Source organism: Rana temporaria, chromosome 8, assembly GCF_905171775.1.
Source record: "Rana temporaria chromosome 8, aRanTem1.1, whole genome shotgun sequence".
Taxonomy (NCBI): domain Eukaryota; kingdom Metazoa; phylum Chordata; class Amphibia; order Anura; family Ranidae; genus Rana; species Rana temporaria.
This window is the reverse complement of record NC_053496.1, coordinates 50,555,487-50,573,501: the sequence shown is the minus strand read 5'-3', so window position 1 is coordinate 50,573,501 and position 18,015 is coordinate 50,555,487. Positions and strand designations below refer to the sequence as shown.

General features: G+C 43.4%; 1 protein-coding gene across 1 annotated transcript in view; it reads right to left on the bottom strand.

Annotated features, from left to right (window-relative positions):
- Positions 1-18,015, bottom strand: part of LOC120946925 (alpha-2-macroglobulin-like protein 1) — a 94,302-nt gene that overhangs the window by 47,861 nt on the left and 28,426 nt on the right. The window contains exons 7-14 of the mRNA XM_040361750.1: positions 16,826-16,910; positions 12,785-12,911; positions 12,530-12,644; positions 10,099-10,217; positions 9,823-9,990; positions 6,573-6,803; positions 5,793-5,856; positions 2,611-2,756 (exon numbers count right to left, since the gene is read on the bottom strand). Of these exons, the coding sequence (XP_040217684.1) occupies positions 2,611-2,756; positions 5,793-5,856; positions 6,573-6,803; positions 9,823-9,990; positions 10,099-10,217; positions 12,530-12,644; positions 12,785-12,911; positions 16,826-16,910 (1,055 nt within the window). The remainder of the gene's footprint in view (positions 1-2,610; positions 2,757-5,792; positions 5,857-6,572; positions 6,804-9,822; positions 9,991-10,098; positions 10,218-12,529; positions 12,645-12,784; positions 12,912-16,825; positions 16,911-18,015) is intronic.

Sequence of the window (18,015 nt, the reverse complement as noted above, 5' to 3'; positions counted from 1 at the left end):
AAATGTTATAATGCAACTTACCAATTCTTAGATGTGGTGGCAGCATTTTTTATTTTTTTTATTTTATTGTCATCTGGCGTTCAGCCAGTAAGTCTATTATTTTTCAACTTTCTTTACCAGACCAAGCTGCTTGTTGAGACAAAGGGCCAGATTCACATACATTTGCAGCGGCGTAACGTATGTCATTTACGTTACACCGCCGCAAGTTTTCAACGCAAGTGCTTGATTCACAAAGCACTTGCCTGTAAACTTGCGGCGGTGTAGCGTAAAGCCGTCCGGTGCAAGCCCGCCTAATTCAAATGGGGCGTGTATCATTTAAATTGGGCGCATTCCCGCGCCGAACGTACTGCGCATGCTCCGTTTTGAAATTTCCCGCCGTGCGAAATGACGTCGCACCAACGTAATTTTTTGAACGGCGACGTGCGTTATGTCCTTTCCTATCCCCGGACGTCTTACACAAAAAATAAAAAAAAATTCAATTCAACGCGGGAACGACGGCCATACTTTAACATGGCCTGTCTATTTTTACACCACCTAAATAGCAGTCGCAACTTTACGACGGGAAAAAACGACTAGCGACGACGTAAGAGAATGCGACGACAGCGCGTACCTTCGTGGATCGCTGTAAACAGGCAATTAGCATACCCGACGCGGAAAACGACGCGAACTCCACCTAGCGGGCGCCGAAGTGTTGCATCCTAAGATCCGAAGGCGTACGCCTGTTGGATCTTAGCCAAATGCCATTGTATCTTTGTTTGAGAATTCAAAATAAAGATACGACGCGGCAAATTTGAAAGTACGCCGGAGTATCAGCAGATACTCTGGCGTACTTTTTCTGTGAATCTGGCCCAAACTATTTAACACTTGGTCGGACAATGGTCATCTTTTATTCATTTATGCAAAACTTGATTCCAAAATGGGAAAAAAAAGTTGCTGTAACTGCAAATAGCATTACCTGGAGTTTGGCTTTAGTTTGTTAGTCAAGCCCCTTTAAATCTGATAGAGCATCCAACACTACACTCCCCCAGACTGATAATACTGCTGTCAAAAGGGGTCTCCATTGCGCTTCTGTCCAGAGGGGAGACATCCTAAGACAAGAAGTGTGTTACAGCCTGGAACACCAGGTGAAAATAACCACCCCCCCCTTCCAAAAAAAGAGAAAACAAATGCAGCACCCCATTTAAAGAATCGGTAAGCTGCATGATTTGTTTTGGGATTTAAGGCCATTTTAATGTAATCTGGATTGTAAACTCTAACGAGAAGGGTCCTACAATTCCTCCTGTATTGAATTGTATTGTAACTGTAATGTCTGCCCTTATGTTGTAAAGTGCTGTGCAAACTGTTGGTGCTATATAAATCCTGAATAATAATCTCAGCTGAGTGCACATTGCAAATTGTGAGAAAAACAATCAGCGCCACAATAATAATAAATTACTCCTTCTAATGACGTGAAAAAAAATCAAATATACCCCTCTGAGTGTCTACACAGCTGCTGAACACTTATAGTGATACACCACACATATTGCAATATTGATTTTGTGAAAATAGTGCAGCGCTGCGTATCTATAAATCTTATATAAACAAATAATTATACATTCCATAAAACAATTTATGAAAAATAATAAATAAATTATAAAAAAAAAAAAAAAAACAGTTCATATGTAGGTTTCCAAAGCTGTCACCGCTGTGAAAAATCCTATTTAAATGGATCCAATATTCAGTGCACACGACCACCTGCTAAAATGCCTTCTGATGAAGGCCAATGAGAGGCCGACATGTGTTTAGAGGGGAGGAGTCAAATCTGTGACGTCAGGCGAAGCACCGTGAGTCTAGATCTGCGGTGAATGAGCTGGTGATTTGATACATGCTGTTTTTATTGTTATTCTTTATTTAGTCACAATAAAAGGCGTGTCCCCATGGACCACAACAACAAAATAAACATAATGACATTCATAGGTACATACATATAACCCTGGCAGGCATCCGCGCCCCATAGACCCATGGGTATCGCAAAGTCTCCGCCGGGCCCATTTTGCAGGCGGTACTGGCGCCAGGCTGTCGGCGCACTACGCGCAGGGGGGGCTTTTTTTTTGTAAACTTTTTTGTAAAAAAATTTTTTTGTAAATTTAAAAGCAGAGAACACTATGGTACTTGTGTCTTTTGTTTCATGTCCTCATCCCCTGCATATACAAGTGGAATTGATTATTAAAAAGCAAATGGAGGAAGGTGGTGTTTGGAGACAATTCAGACGTTGATTACCCACATAGAGATGCAGTCTGAGATGCACATAGAGATGCAGTCTGTAGGAATTACTACTATTGGTAAAGTGGACTGATCGTGGTGGACACATGGAGTGATCTGTCTATGAGTTATATACTCATCCTTGAGACGAGTAGGCATTTTAGCAGGTGGTAATGTACACTGAATATTGGATCCATTTAAATAGGATTTTTCACAGTGGTGACAGCTTTGGAAACCTACATATGAACTGTTTTTTTTTTTTATAATCTTTTTTTTCCACAAATTGTTTTATGGAGTACACATTGAGTTTTCACCATGTTGTCACTAACGGGACGTGTTTTTACCTGTCTCAATGAGCCATTGGTTTACCTTATGATTGAAGCATTTGTTGATATGGAACACTTCAGTGTCAGCTACTATTTGCCCATTGCCAGGTAATACATACGCAAGGATGTGTGCCATGGGAGAAAGGTTAGCATCGACTGGAAGGTGAATCTCCAAGGTGCCAATCATTACTAGATATAGAAAGAGCAAATTTTATTAAAACAACAGTGCAATGTAATCATGTCAGGTCTCAATGGCTTCTTCTCTCAATTTATTCTCAAGGCATGTCTTTCTATTAGCAGTTGTGGCTGTAACTGCTTATAACTACTTATTTCCGTAGTGGATACACGTTAAACATAGTAACCAAAATAGCAAATGACATGATTCATCACACTCTCATCGAAACTACAATGTTAATGTTTTCCCATCCCTAATCAGCACAAATATTCACCTGTTCCAAGAAAAAGTGGAACTACACTGCACTGAGCACAAAAACACTATTGAATTCATTTTTAATATTCAAAGAAAACACCTCCATCCATCTCTTTGTGCTTTATTTTGTTCAGAAATCACTTTGAAACACACACACCCATATCATTTCTGTCCGTGGCCATCTTTAGTAAGGGCAAATGATCCATGTAGCATTAACTTCCTGGAAAACATCTGCCCTTACCTCAGGCAAGCAGGTGTCAGGAGCATCTAGCATTTCTGCTCCTCATTCCGGCATCCTGGTTTTGGTTATGGCTTTCTCCTTGACTCTCCTTCCACCTGCAAGGTGATGAATGTGGTCAGTCTCTGGGTGGAGACCAAACCTGATATAAGCCAGCCTGGCTTGCAGTCTCATGCATGTGATATTATGTTTGCAACACGTTTCCAAGCTATCTGTTTTGTCTGCTTTGCTGATTGGATTTCCCTGTGTATGATCTCAGATCGGATATCAACTATTCTCTGAACCTTGCCTGCCTTGTACCTGGACTGTCATTGAACCACACTGCCTGTCTGCCAACTGCAAGTACCTGTTTGCTTTGCTCAGTTTGCGCCTGCACCAATATGGTGGCAAGGCACTATAGCACTGTGTATAAGTCCTGAGCGCAGTCACATACCGGTAGGCCTGCTTGCTATATAGGAAAGGGGGCTTCTATAAGTGAAGAACACAGAAGCCAGCTTTAGTGTCTGACCACTTGTGTTAGGGGTAAGCATGACAGCAGGCAAGAGGGTGTGCTTAGCTGAGAAAACCCCTCCTCCCTTTCTAAAGACTCCTGGGATGTATGACATAATTTTCCTTGGTTCAGAAAACATGAAATATCTGAAGAAATGTAAAAAAAAAAAAGGTTTAACCACTTCAGCCCCGGACCATTTGGCTGCCAAATGACCGGGCCACTTTTTGAGATTTGGCACTGCGTCGCTTTAACTAACAATTGCGTGGTCGTGCAACGTGGCTCCCAAACAAAATTGACGTCCTTTTTTTCCCACAAATAGAGCTTTCTTTTGGTGGTATTTAATCACCTCTGCGGCTTTTATTTTTTGCGCTATAAACAAAAATAGAGCGACAATTTTGAAAAAAGCAATATATTGTACTTTTTGCTATAATAAATATTCCCATTTTTTTAAAAAAAGAAGCAATTTTTTTCTCAGTTTAGGCCGATGCATATTCTACATTCTTTTGGTCCAAAAAAATCACAATGAGCGTATATTGATTGGTTTGCGCAAAATAGGGTATAGTTTTATGGCATTTTTATTATAATTCTTTTTTTTACTTGTTATGGAGGCGATTTTTATTGTGACTGCGACATTATGGTGGACATATCAGACACTTTTGATGCTATTTTGGGACCATTCACATTTATACAGCGATCAGTTCTATAAAAATGCACTGATTACTGTATAAATGTGACTGACAGGGAAGGGGTTTACCAGTAGGGGGTGGGGAAGGGGTTAAGTGTGTCCTAGGGAGTGATTCTAACTGTTAGGGGGTGTGGCTTACTGTGACACATCACTTTTGTTTACAAAGGCATCCCCCCGTTCTGTGACCCGATCGCAGGACACCGGCGGACATCGAGTCCGCTGATCCAGTGGGCACAGTCATGCGCACCCGCTAGGGGGCAGGTTCAAAGCAACGTATATATACGTTGCTTTGCCTGCCCGTGCCATTCTGCCAACGCAAATGTTGGCAAGCGGTTAAGAGTTGCCACCAGAACAGATATGGAGGGAAAATCCTCCAATGAGGACACTTGTTTGGGTGAAAACTGTTACTATGGAGAGATTTTCTCTCAATTTCTGTTATGTCTACAGAACAGGACGTGAAGGTAAATCTCCCCAATGGGGTACAGACAGAAACACCTGCCAGGGTTTTTTACAACTCCATAAGCCACCCATCCAATGAAAAGAAAAGATTTGGCATTAATTATAGTTTTAATTTCAAAGTGGTTGTAAACCCTCACATATGCCCAGGGAAATAAACAGCCTCAGATGATACACAAGGATGAAACGAACCTCCCTACATAAGTTTTACATCCATATCTGCAGTCTTCATCTTCATATATCCTTTAGAAAGTGCACAACGTGTTAGGAGATTTTCGCTTCCTGTTCAACACTGCAGTGAAACCTGGGCATAGAGCCAAGACAGCTGATTGGAGAAAAATATTTGGGCTGAGAAGGGGAATTTAAGCAGGGGGTGGATTTGTACTGGCAGGAGGGGGAAATGTATGCGTAGGGGGAATTAGTGCTCAGTGTTTTTGTGGGGGGAATTTTACTGGCGCATAATGCTCATACATCTTGGGGGCGGGGGGCAAAGTTTGGAATGTTCGCTCTGGGCTCTAGATGACCTTATCCAGGCACTGGGTAGAGACTTTCAGACCCACTCTGCTAATCTATTTACAGCATCCTCCCCATCACAATCTTTAGGCTGCTTTTATCATGTGACAGAAGTTCTCAGGCTGATAACAGAAGAACAGAGCAGGAGACAGCTACGGGACATAGTGCTCTGAAGAGAGAAAAAAATGCAGATATATGTGCCCAGCTCAGATTTCATGAATTGGGTTTACATCCACTTTGTCTCCCTATTGGAAATGTTTTCCAACACATCTCAAGTGCATCTAGGCTGGCAAATGTGATTGTATTCATCCCAAGTGATGGATCTCTGGAAACGGTTTGCGTTTTTTTGCATTTAAACAACGGATATTTAACAATGGCTCTCTATCAATCTATATAAAAAAAGAAAAAGTTACCAGAACTTCTGTTAATGCTGATTTTCTTCTCGCCATTTAATACAAGCTTCCCCTTTGCAACAGCCTTTAGAAGAAAAATATTTCAAAATGAATTGGAAATTTGGAAATAGACCAGCAGATTTCATTTGCAATATTGCTTGTGTTACCATTAATAACTTTTCCAGATATTCGCAATATAAGTTGTATGTTACCATCCTGCTTCATGGTATAACTATTCTGTTCTTTGCTTCTGGTTCTAGCATTCATTAGACTAAAATGTATTTCACTTTTGTACACCAAGTGAAAATTTGGGTAGCTAGAGAGAGTTGTGGGTTGCTGTTCCCTCACGACTTTCTGACATGAGAAAGAGGGACACCTGAATGACATACTCCTACAATGTTCCTATGCAGACCATTAAGAATGTATTCGCTTTCCAGAGCAGACCATACAACAGTGTTAATTTTGTAGACAAAAATATTTTCTTTCACAAAATTAACATTTTAGTGTATTAAAATATGACTAAAACGAAAAAATAAACAAAAAAAACAGATGACTAAAATACTACCTACAAGTTATTATAATTTTCATGTTCTTGTGACAACACCCAAAACCCTCTGTTAGACAGCAGCAAGATTAGGAATTATGGCAGAGAAACCTTGCTATTCGAGCATCCATAATTTTTAGGAAGCCAGGAGCTGGATTGGTTCTACCTACATATAAAAAAATCACTTTCAGGTGAAGTGGCCCTCAGTATTTTCAGTATGCCAATACCATGGTGTGAACATTAAGAAAATAATATACCACATAATGGAAATCCAAAGTATCATCTTGGGTCATCATCTCACTGGTTCTGATGAGGTAGTCAATCTCTATTGTATTTTTCTGGCCACATATTAGGACATGGTCTGATGGTTGAACCTTTATGAAGCTGTTGGTGGCAGAGTTAAATGAATTCAGGGTCAGATGTGCATCAACACTGTAAGGATTGAGAATTCCAAAGACCCTCTTTGGCTTTTTCTTCTGATATGAAGCCTAAGAAGTAACACATTTCTGAATTAGACTCTGTACACCCAAAATTCAATTCTTTAGAGAAATATTTGTAGCCAAGTTCAGCTATAATGCTTATAAGTTAGAGACATGTTCTGTGTTGTTAATGTGGGGTTGGCTCCCACCAGTGTGTGCTGGACTCCACATGAATTTCCTTTCTTCCTGTTTGAGGATATAGAGCAAAGCATCATGGGACATGTAGTTCAGAATGCCGAACTGACTGTGCCAGCAGGACTGATCTGCTCTACAAGGAACAAAATGTTGAATGAACCAAACATACAGCTGGGAGAAGATATAAAAGGGGCTGGTGCAGCCTAGATCAGTCTCTCTGGACGCCATTTTGACATTGCCAGCAGGAGGTCTGTGTGACAGTTTGCTGATGATTTGTGGCCTACACAGCAGGGAGCTGGATAGTTACACCCAGAAGGATCTCTGCAGACAGCATCGCTTCTACAGTGCAGTGGACCAGCCGGTGTTCCAGGTCATCCAGAGGCGCCTGCAATTCAGGATCCAGTGAGCTGCAATGTGGCATGGCGTATGTCATTATCCAGAGTAAAGACACATAGAGAGAGAGAAAGAGTTCTGGCTGGAGTCTTCTCATCATCTTTACTGTCATCTAACCTATCTGAGATCTGGATGTGGTGAGCGGGCATAGCCCATATTATAGTTAAGGACAATGCTGTTTGATATCACCTACACAGTCTAACAGCCTCTGTTATAACAGACACAGCAAGCAGATGCCTATGCTCAGTACACATTACTGATTTCAGTACCGTATTTGCCGGCGTATAAGACAACCCCCTAATTTTCCAGCTAAAATCTTGGTTTTGGGATATACTCACCTTATAAGACGACCCCCTTGCTTCACTGTGCCATTACATGCCTCACTGTTCCCGTGCCGTAACATGCCTCACTGTTCCCGTGCCGTTACATGCCTCACTGTTCCCGTGCCGTTACATGCCTCACTGTTCGCGTGCCGTTACATGCCTCACTGTTCGCGTGCCGTTACATGCCTCACTGTTCGCGTGCCGTTACATGCCTCACTGTTCGCGTGCCGTTACATGCCTCACTGTTCGCGTGCCGTTACATGCCTCACTGTTCGCGTGCCGTTACATGCCTCACTGTTCGCGTGCCGTTACATGCCTCACTGTTCGCGTGCCGTTACATGCCTCACTGTTCGCGTGCCATTACATGCCTCACTGTTCGCGTGCCATTACATGCCTCACCTGGACGATCCCTTACCTTATCCCTGACATGCAGTCTCAGTCAGATTGCGGGTGTCCATTGTTTAAAATCCGCGCCTCCTCCTCGAGCTGTTCCGTGATAGGCGGAACACTCAGTTTCCCAGCAGTGCCTGTGTTCAGTGTTCCGCCCATCACGGATGTCCTCTTGTCCGAGGCCGAATATGAGAAGACAGCCATTATAGGCGGAACACTGAACAGAGGCGCTGCTGGGAAACAGTGTTCTGCCTATCACGGAACAGCACCAGGAGGAGGCACGGCTTTTGAACAATGGACACCCGCCGAGCATACAGGTACCGGCGTATAAGACGGCCCCCGACTTTAGAAGTACAAAGGGTCGTCTTATACGCCGGAAAATACAGTACAGTACATGGTATGAGTGTGATTTTTGGTTGGTTGTATTTGTTTGTTTTTTACTCTTACAAGGTGTGTGCAGTTGGGTCTTTGGAGGCATTTTTTAAATAACCTGCTGTAATTAGATGATTGGAACACATTTATGGTATGGGTCCCCGGTGGAATGCCAGTTATGGTGGATTAACTGGTAGTTACAATGGTGTATCTGTTGAATGTGGTTTGTCCCCGAGCTGCTGCAGTGCGGCAGGGACCATGGAAATACTTTAAGCAGATACAAGGAAATATTTTGTGATAATTAGTGCCTCCAAGGATCGGCAACCAAAAGGTTATGTTTTGGTTTGTAATCGGGGCCGGTGCAAGGATTTTTGCCAACTCAGGCGAAGGTGCACGCACGCACGCACGCACGCACAGGGCACAACAGATCAGGCCACATAAGGGCACAGTGAACATCAGGGTACAGCACATCAGGGTAAAGGGCACATCAGGGCACAGGTCACAGCACATCAGGACACACGACATTGAGGCACAGCAGACTGGGGCACGGGACATGAGGGCACGGGGCATATTGGAGCACATCGGAGCATATTGGGGTACAGCGTTTACCAGGAAACCAGTATGCAGAAAGCATCTGTTAGAAGTTTTCTCTCATGTCACGCTGCCCCGGCGGCCTCTCCTCTCTTCTCGTCCATCCCAGATGATGTCACAAGCAAAAGGGGATGGACAAAAAGAGAAGAGGGGCCGCCGGGGCAGCATGACATGAGAGAGAACTTATCACACACACTGCCAGTGTGACTGCAGCTCTCCCCTCCCTCCACCTCTACACTTCACACACAGCAGGCATCTCCCACTGTGTGTATCGGAGCTTAGTGTGAAAACTTTGGCCGCGCTGTGAGAAGTCCCGCCCTCCTCCTAGATCAGCTTGTGTGATAGACGCATTGTTCTGCCTATCACACGAGCTGATCTAGGAGGAGGGCAGGACTTTTCTCACAGCGCGGCCAAAGTTAACACACTAAGCTCCAATATACACAGCAGGTAATGCTTGCTGTGTGTAATCCTGGGACTCACAGAGACGAGAAAGACACTAACACATTGACACTGTCAATTTTCCGCCCTGTTCCCTGGCGCCATAAGTCAAGTGCCCATGTTGCCTTGCGCTAGCGCCGGCCCTGTTTGTAATATTATTTACATAGTTGTTAATTTAAATTAAGGGGCCAAAAACGGCCAGTATACTTCCAACCTTTGCGTCAGTATATTCTTCATAATTATAGTGGGGCAATTAAGATGGGGCACAGTAAGTTGGAGACAGAGTCAGGATACATTTGGGTTACCTTTTCATGTAATATGGCCCTTCCCACTGTTCTTGTCTTATAGTGCGATGCAGTTAAAAGAGGGGGAAAAGTCATACTCACTGTCAGATATACTGGATGTCCATTCCATGGCTTGGTATCCAATGAAAAACACACTTCCCCCTTCTCATCTGTCATATACACATGTTCCTTTATCTCTGTGTCATATTTCTCTGTTACATACAATGCCTGAGATTTCATTGGTGATCCATCAGCACCGACTAGCTTTAACTAGAACAGAGATCAAAACAGAGGTCTGTTTAGAATACTAAGTGGAATTCCAAATAAAAAGTTGAAGTCCACGTTTGATTCATCAGGTAACCAGCTGTCAGTTTTTACCTTTCCCTTGTATCTCAGGCCTGCTTTGTAGTAATAATTTGATGCTTCGGTTTCTTCAAAGGTCACTTTGGTAATCATAGCTGAAACTTTGCAGCTGCTGGTAGCATTGGATTGAATTCCTGTAATGAGAACAAAGAGCCTATGTAGAGTATTCATCGTTCTGTGTAACTAGCTGAGAGTAAGTCTATAAGGAATATTATGAGATGGAAGTTGTCAAGGAACAAGTATGGTGTATCTCCAAACCCTATAAAACTAAGCAGATGCCCACAAGCAAGTTTATAAAGCCTTGATAGTGAAAGGGGGAGGCTAGGACTGGACTTTTCTAATTTGCTTGACTTGTAAGGGAAAATACAAAAATCTACAGCTTAAAACTTTTTGCAAAAAATGCAAAGGGCACCAGGAGGTGCTCTCAAGCCATTGTCCAGTCCACCTGACAACTGCAGCTGTATTTCTGCATGCTTTGCACTCTCCACTGGAACATGGGATCAGAGTTTTACATGCAAGTGTGTTTTTGAAAAAATAATGCTGTTTTTATACACGCTAATTTGGTGCCCTTTCCATTTTTTGCATGTCCGCATGGGATTCCTTGAACCTTTTAGAGGAGCTGCCGGTTACTGTGTCTAATTATCTACATTTCCTCAGACAACACAGACATCCCCTGACGACCACCAGACTCTCGGTTTGAAAATGTTCTTGTTGATATTCATCTATGATACAGCCAGTAAGGTGTCCTTTGGCCCCCATTAATTTTAGAAGTATTATCTAAATCGCGTGGGACAATCGTCCCTCCTATGGTTTTGGTTCCTCCACCATCCTCATATATTAATTCATCGGGCCAAGGTGTTTTCCCCTCCTGGCTGATAACTAGACGCACCTTCATCTCCAATACCAACAAGACACTTCGAGAAGTTCTGAGTATACCTTATCTACTACTACAATTATTTTTCTGTCAGTGAAGACCTATGGTTTTCTAAAATTCTATCCAGTACCCTGGATGAAATATTATTAGCTCCCGAAGAAGCAGTCTCTGCGAAACATGTTGAGCTTGGTTGTGATCTACTATGTATGCTAGTCATCATATCTCTTCTGATATTTTATTTGATGCCTCTTCTGGATCATTATTGGATAATTCTGACCTTTTGCTGTATAATACAGTTGTTTCTGTGTTAATCCTCTTGTTTTAATTTTTTTATATGCATTTATTGTAATGTTGGTCCAATAACCCCTATGGGAATTGCATCAATAAACGTATTCATATTTTTATAATTGGTGCCTATAAAGTCAATTTTTGTCCTCCTCCAACAATTATCTTTCCTACATTTCCTCAGAGCCGATCTCTCATCTACATTTGGACTCATTTTAGTCATGCTCCATCATACACTGAGAGCTGAATAGCTTGTTTTTGGATGGAGTGAGGAAGGGTTAGATCTTCTGTGTCCCTATTGGGGAATTTTTCTGTCGGGTTCTAAATAGTTTGTGTTCCTAAAACGGGGGTTTTTCCTTTCTATTCTAAATCTCTTTTATGAGTATACCAACCACAATAAAATTCTACCTTCTTCTCAGTACTAGTGATTGTGTTTTTAATGTTGCCAATGCCCCAGATGGGTGGGGATTTCCCCTTCCTTCCTGTTTTGTGTAGTATCTGACATTTGTCAAGTTGAAATCTCCCAGTGGGGATACAGACAGCTTATAATTTTTCGAAATCTTATACACTTGCACCTAAACAAAAAATCGTCATCATATTAAAAGATGGGTGTACTTGTGCATCATAATGCAGATACCAGTTCCATATACGTATTCCACTTCTAGTATTGATAGTTAGAACTCTCCCACCACAACCAGGGCCGTTTGAAGGAATTTGGGGGCCCCAAGCAAAATGGACATGGAGGCACCACCAACCCCCCCCCCCCCCACACGCACGCAAAGCCTCCCCATGTTCTTTTTACTCCCCCCTACCTCCCTATGTACTTTTTACGCCCCCTACGGGGTCCATACCGTGTGGCAGGAGATTCAGTTTCCTGTTCCCGGCCGGACTGAAAGGAAGTGAGCACTCAGTGTACACTTCCTGTCAGTCCGGCCAGGAACAGGAAACGGAATTCAAGCCAGAGTCCAGACTGACAGGAGGATAGAAGAGGAGTTTGGCCACGCTACAGAAAAGGGGAAGTGACAACTCAAGGCAGCAGTGCTGCAGGCTCTCTATAGAGTGCTCAGGTGGCTGCAGCATATTGGGAGCACGGCAGGGGCCCTTTTTGGGGCCCCAGGCCAGTTTGGGGCCCCAAGCAATTGCTTGGTTGGCCTGCCTTGTAGCGACAGGCCTGACCACACCCACCAGTTGGGTGGCTTGGAGTTTGGAATAAAATGGCATTACATCACTTGGTGAAGTCGGGAGTATTTTCTGTGCTCTAAGTGTCAGTTCAATTATAACAATTACCTGTCCCATCTTCTATAAGGGAGGCTTCAGCATCGAACTTCATGAGGTAGTGGTAGGAATTAAGGTTGTATGCTTCTGTCTGCTCTTCCATTTCAAAGCAGCCACTTTTATCAGTCTGTCAGTTGTAGAAGATAAAAATATCACATATTACTCCATCATCCATATCAGACAATTATTTTTTTTTTTAAACTATGGTGAATATGTCAGCTTGTGGGGTGTAGGTGTTGGTGTTGTTCATTAATCCTTGTTCCATACCCGTCCTTGGTACTCATTGCATATATCCTGGGGGCACTGGTTCTTCATCGCAATCCAGTAATAGCAGAATGATCTTCGGCACAGCTTAGCTTTGATTTCCCCCTGAACAGGCTTTCCAAAAGTGAATCTATAATGTGAAGATAATGATGAGCAGCCAATAAGAAAAAAATGTGTTTGTGATTTGTAACTAATCTAATTTAAACCTAATACAAATCTTGCTCCAGTCCATGGACAAACAAGCAAGCTATCGTACAGCTCCATCATGCTGCAGGGCAGGGACAAGGGGGAGAGGGTGGAAGGGACATGCGCCCCAGGCGCAATATTGATATAAGAAGGCAGGGTTAAGGAGCCCCCCAGAAGCCCCTTTTCTTCTTCTTGCTTTAGAAAGAGGAGGCTTCAGCACTCCTCACAACCTTTTAGTTCCATGCATAACACAGAGTCCACCTCCCAGATACCCTACACTCCTTCATCCCACTTACTGTACATAGGTGCCAAAGAAATCTGACACCACCAATGCAGGGCAATTTCTTCTCCACTGACACAGATGCAGCACCATTTTTCCTTCAAGTGACACCATGGATGCAGGGGCGGTTTTTACTTCCAGTGACACCACCGAAGCAGGGACATTTTTCTTTCCAGTGACAAACATGGCTGATGCTAGGACATTTTTCCTTCTAGTGACACTACTGATGAAGAGGCATTTTTTTTTCAATCCAATGACACAACAGATGCAGGGACATTTTTTTCTTTCAGTGACACAACCGACGCAGGTGACCTCAGTGACCTCATGAGACAGACATTTTCTTCTACCAGTAACACCATTGATGCATGGAAATTTTTTCATTCCACGGACACCCCTGTTGCAGGGACATTTTTTCTTCCAGTGCCACCACCTATGTGGGACATTTTTCCTTCAAGTAACACTTAACAATGCAGGGACATTTTTTCATTCGCCAATGTTATTCCCATATTTGTACACCGATATTAGTTTGCTACCACAACTATTTGCACTTATTCAGCACTTGCCATAAACATACAAACATTTCAGCATGGCGTGATTTGCATTGTGCTATTAGCAGGGCCGCTGATAAGGCAGTACAACCAGTTCTGTTGTACTGGACCCAGGCCCCATCAGATAAACAAAGGGGCGGGGCAGCTTTATTGTTCATCTCTGCCTAAATGAATAAATGTATTTTGCTAGACCACACCCTCACTAGTACTTGCTTACCGGGGGTCAGGTAGATGGGGTGTAGGCGTGGTTGGGGGGGCCCTGTCAAGAGGGCTGTATGGGGCCCTATGATTTGTAACAGTGGCTATGGCTATTAACCCTAGCTGCACCTGGGGATAGTGCAATTTGTCATCTTAATCTTGGGCAACAGATGACCATGCATTCCAGAATTGATATTTTTAAAGGAAACCTGTGCTGAGAAAAATGGAGGCCTCTGCTCATAAAAATACCAGTTGTCCGACTATCATTTTGATCCAATACCTTCAGAATGCTGGGTTATTAACCTAGAGCAGGGTTCTCAAACAATGGGCCAGATTATCCTTCAAATTTAGGGGGGATGGATTGTGGCCAGCATGGGGTAGAAAATGTCCCGGGCCCAGCATCAGTGAGAATAAATATGACCTCAGGGTTGGTAGTCAGTAGGAGGAGTAGTGCTCTTATTAGTAGGAGGAATATTATCCCATTCATTGGTATCAGTGGAAGAAATAGTGTCCCATTGTTGGTGTCATTGGGACGAATAGTACCCCAAGGGCCAGGTAAAGACTAGCAAAGGGCCACAGCTTGGTGACCCCTGACCTATAGGAAGCCTGCAAATCAGGAGTTTAGACTTCACGCTGATTTTCTAATCTGCATGTTTGTTCCAGGTCTGTGACAAAAAGTATTGTAGGTAGAGACAGGAAGCTTTGTCAGACCGCTGTGCTAGGCCAGTGACCCAATTTTTCTTAACTATACCTATGCAACACAAATTGGTTACCAACTTGCTCCCCTATTGTGACGGGAGAATGAAAGAAAGGCAATACACTGATGGTCATCTTTCCTCCTATTCAAACTGTTGGGTTAGACTAGTAATACAGCTTTGACTGGCTCAGAGTTCTGCTCATCCCTCTGCCCAGATTAGTGCTAGAGTACAAGAATATGTATTCCAATTCTATATAAATGTAGAGCCCTGCTCCTGATGAACAGGCGCTGCCTCAAATTTAATGGGGGTCTGAGCTGTTATTTGGCTCAGACCAGAGTGATTAAAGTGGAGGTTCACCCTAAAAACAAGTATATACCATTCAATCCAGCATACTGCCGACATGTACAGTATGCTGTTTTTTTTTTTTTCCGGTTTACATACCGTAGTATAGGTATTTTCCCCCCGGCTTCCGGGTAGTGAATCCCGCGGGAGTGGGCGTTCCTATTCAGAGCCTAAGTGATTGACGTATGACAAAAGCTTCACCCCCGGCGCAAAAGGCGCATCACCAGTTTCCGAAAAAAGCCGTATAGCGCCGTATAGAGCCGACTCGACGTTCGGCTTCTTTCGGAAACTTGTGACGCACATTATGCGCCGGGGGTGAAGCTTTTGTCATACGTCAATCACTTAGTCTCTGAATAGGAACGCCCAGTCCCGCGGGATTCACTACCCGGAAGCCGGGGGGAAAATACCTATACTACGGTATGTAAACCGAAAAAAAAAACAAAAAACAGCATACTGTACATGTCGGCAGTATGCTGGATTGAATGGTATATACTTGTTTTTAGGGTGAACCTCCACTTTAAGGGCAATTTAGCCTCTATTCCAGCCATGGCTGTGCTGGGAGTGATCCACCATTGATCGCCTGGGGGTGTTATTACCACCCCAGGCCAAGGGTGGCAGCAGTAAGGTCATGGTGCATTGAGTGTCCCCCTCAGCAACGAATCAGTGGGAGTGGTTACCCCGCTGTGCATGCTGGGGAGGGGTACTTAAGGGACAGACGCCATTGGTGCGGAGTTCGTTCGCGCCTCGTGGCCTGTCTGGCCAGGGGTGCGTGTTGTGAATCCTAGCTCGGGGACCGCGTTGGCCCGGGGCTGCGGCTTCGTCTGTTGGGCTCAGTTGTCTGACTGGGGCCTGTATCGCAGAGGTGATCCTGTGCTGTCCGCCCTGCGGGAGGAAGCCACTTGATGAAGGAGACCAGGGGAGGACCTATCCTGGTAAGGACCATGCAAGAGGCTGGTACCTTAGGAGAAGGCCTGGAAGCTTCATCGAAGGATGCACCGTACACTGAGAGGCTAAAGAGATCCGGGTGCTGAATCCTGTGGCAGAGGATTCCGGACCAAAATATCTCACGAGAAAGGTAGGTCTGTGGCAGAGACTACTTTATTTTGTGCGCCATCCCGGCTGCTAGACCAGTGAGAGGGACCAATCCGGGTGAGCAATACCCACTCTGGCTAGAGTGATGATGAGAACTGTTTGCTGGAAACAGGAGTGTTTCCTTACTTTGTGACTGTGCACCTGAACCTACCTACCCTTCCACCCTCACTCCTCTTTTCTACTAAAGTTCTACAAAATAAACCCAAAGAGAAAGAGGTACATTGCGTGTGGACATTGAAATTCTTTGGACTCTACTTTCACCCTGGACAGCGAGAATAGAGGTAACGTGCCACCCAAAATCTAAACCAGCAGCTCCTGAGGGGGTAGTGCTACATAAAAATACATGTCCCGTAATGATAGTTTTTAACAAATACATAACTGAACTAAAAAAAGTGTTTTTATATCTGCCTGCACTGCTAAGATTTAAAAACAGGGCAACTTGAACCCATGGCCTTGGAGGTAGATACTGTGCCAAGTTTGATCCAGCAACGTTATCATTCCAGACTTTCAATTCTCAACAATAGAAATTCATCCAGGTTCTTGCTAATGCCATTATCTATCTCTTTAATGTCAACGTAATATGTATTTCTTAATTTGCTGCCCTACCCATGATGTGTAATGCATCCCTTGCATATATTTTACTTTACAAGTGTACCTCTAGTGCAAATTTAAAAAATTAAGAACAAAAATTGAGATTTACCTTCCACATACTTTAAAAGAAAGGGACTTCATTAGGACAGTGACTACCGCAGGAAGCATAGCAAGAACTTCAAATGTTGGCATCTCTGACAATGGAACCATGCAGAAAGAGAAAACAAAACCAATGTGAAAGAAATGCTGAGATTAAACATGATGGATAAAACTATTTTTAACCTATGATCTCTCAACATTACAACATGTGATTCTGTAGTAGAGTCCCTCTTTACACACCTGTTGCAGCAGTGGATGCAGGCCCCTTAAAAGTGAAACAAAACTATATCCTTATTCTCCAAAAATAATCCATATACAGTATATCCACAACATCAGCACGCAGAGACAGCAAGGTTGACATGTTTCATGTCTCATTGATGCTTAATGCGGACCTTCAGTAATTTTTTCATATTTCCATCTATTAAATCCTTTGCCCTTACTGTTTTAACTTTGGATAGTATTTTCTTTTTCTGCCACTTAATATGTTATGAAGCCCTCTTCCTGTTTCTTGTCTGGTCATTAACTTAGGCTTTTGACATCATGCACAGTTGTGAGAGTTTGCCAGGAAGGGGGGGGGGGGTAAGTCATAAGAGGGCCAATGAAAGCTGCAGGGCTGAAGGTGTGCCGAGGGGTGTCTGTGTAAATCCAGGAAGTAAAAAGGCAGCAGCTTCAGCTGCCCACAGTTAAAATAGACGCAGCCAGACTTAGTGGAGGGAGATTTCTGCATCATATTTGGCAAGTACAGTCTATAAAATAAAACTACAGTTCCTCTTTAATGGTTATGATAAAACGCCAGTGAGACATAAAACACGTCAACCTTGCTGTTTGTGGGTCCTGATGTCCCATTTTTAACTGTTAGAAATAAAGAAGATGTTTTTACTAGAAATGCTCCAAGATGTGCGGTCATCTATCGTTATCATTTGTATCTCTGGCATGATCCAGACCTGCACCCTGTGTTGTGGCTGGACAGTAAGTGGTGGAACAACCTGGAGCGGTATATTTCCTCTTTTCAACTTAATGGACCTGTAAGCTGTTTTTCCTGAAAAACAAGCAAGAGAGGGTGGCTACATCCCTACATACAGTGGGACCATGGAGAATGAATGTAGTTACCCTCTAGCAGGAAGTCTGAACACAGCACTTTGGAGATTTAGGGGACTGCTGAGAGCACTACAAGGTAAATAATACATACTTGTGTAGTAT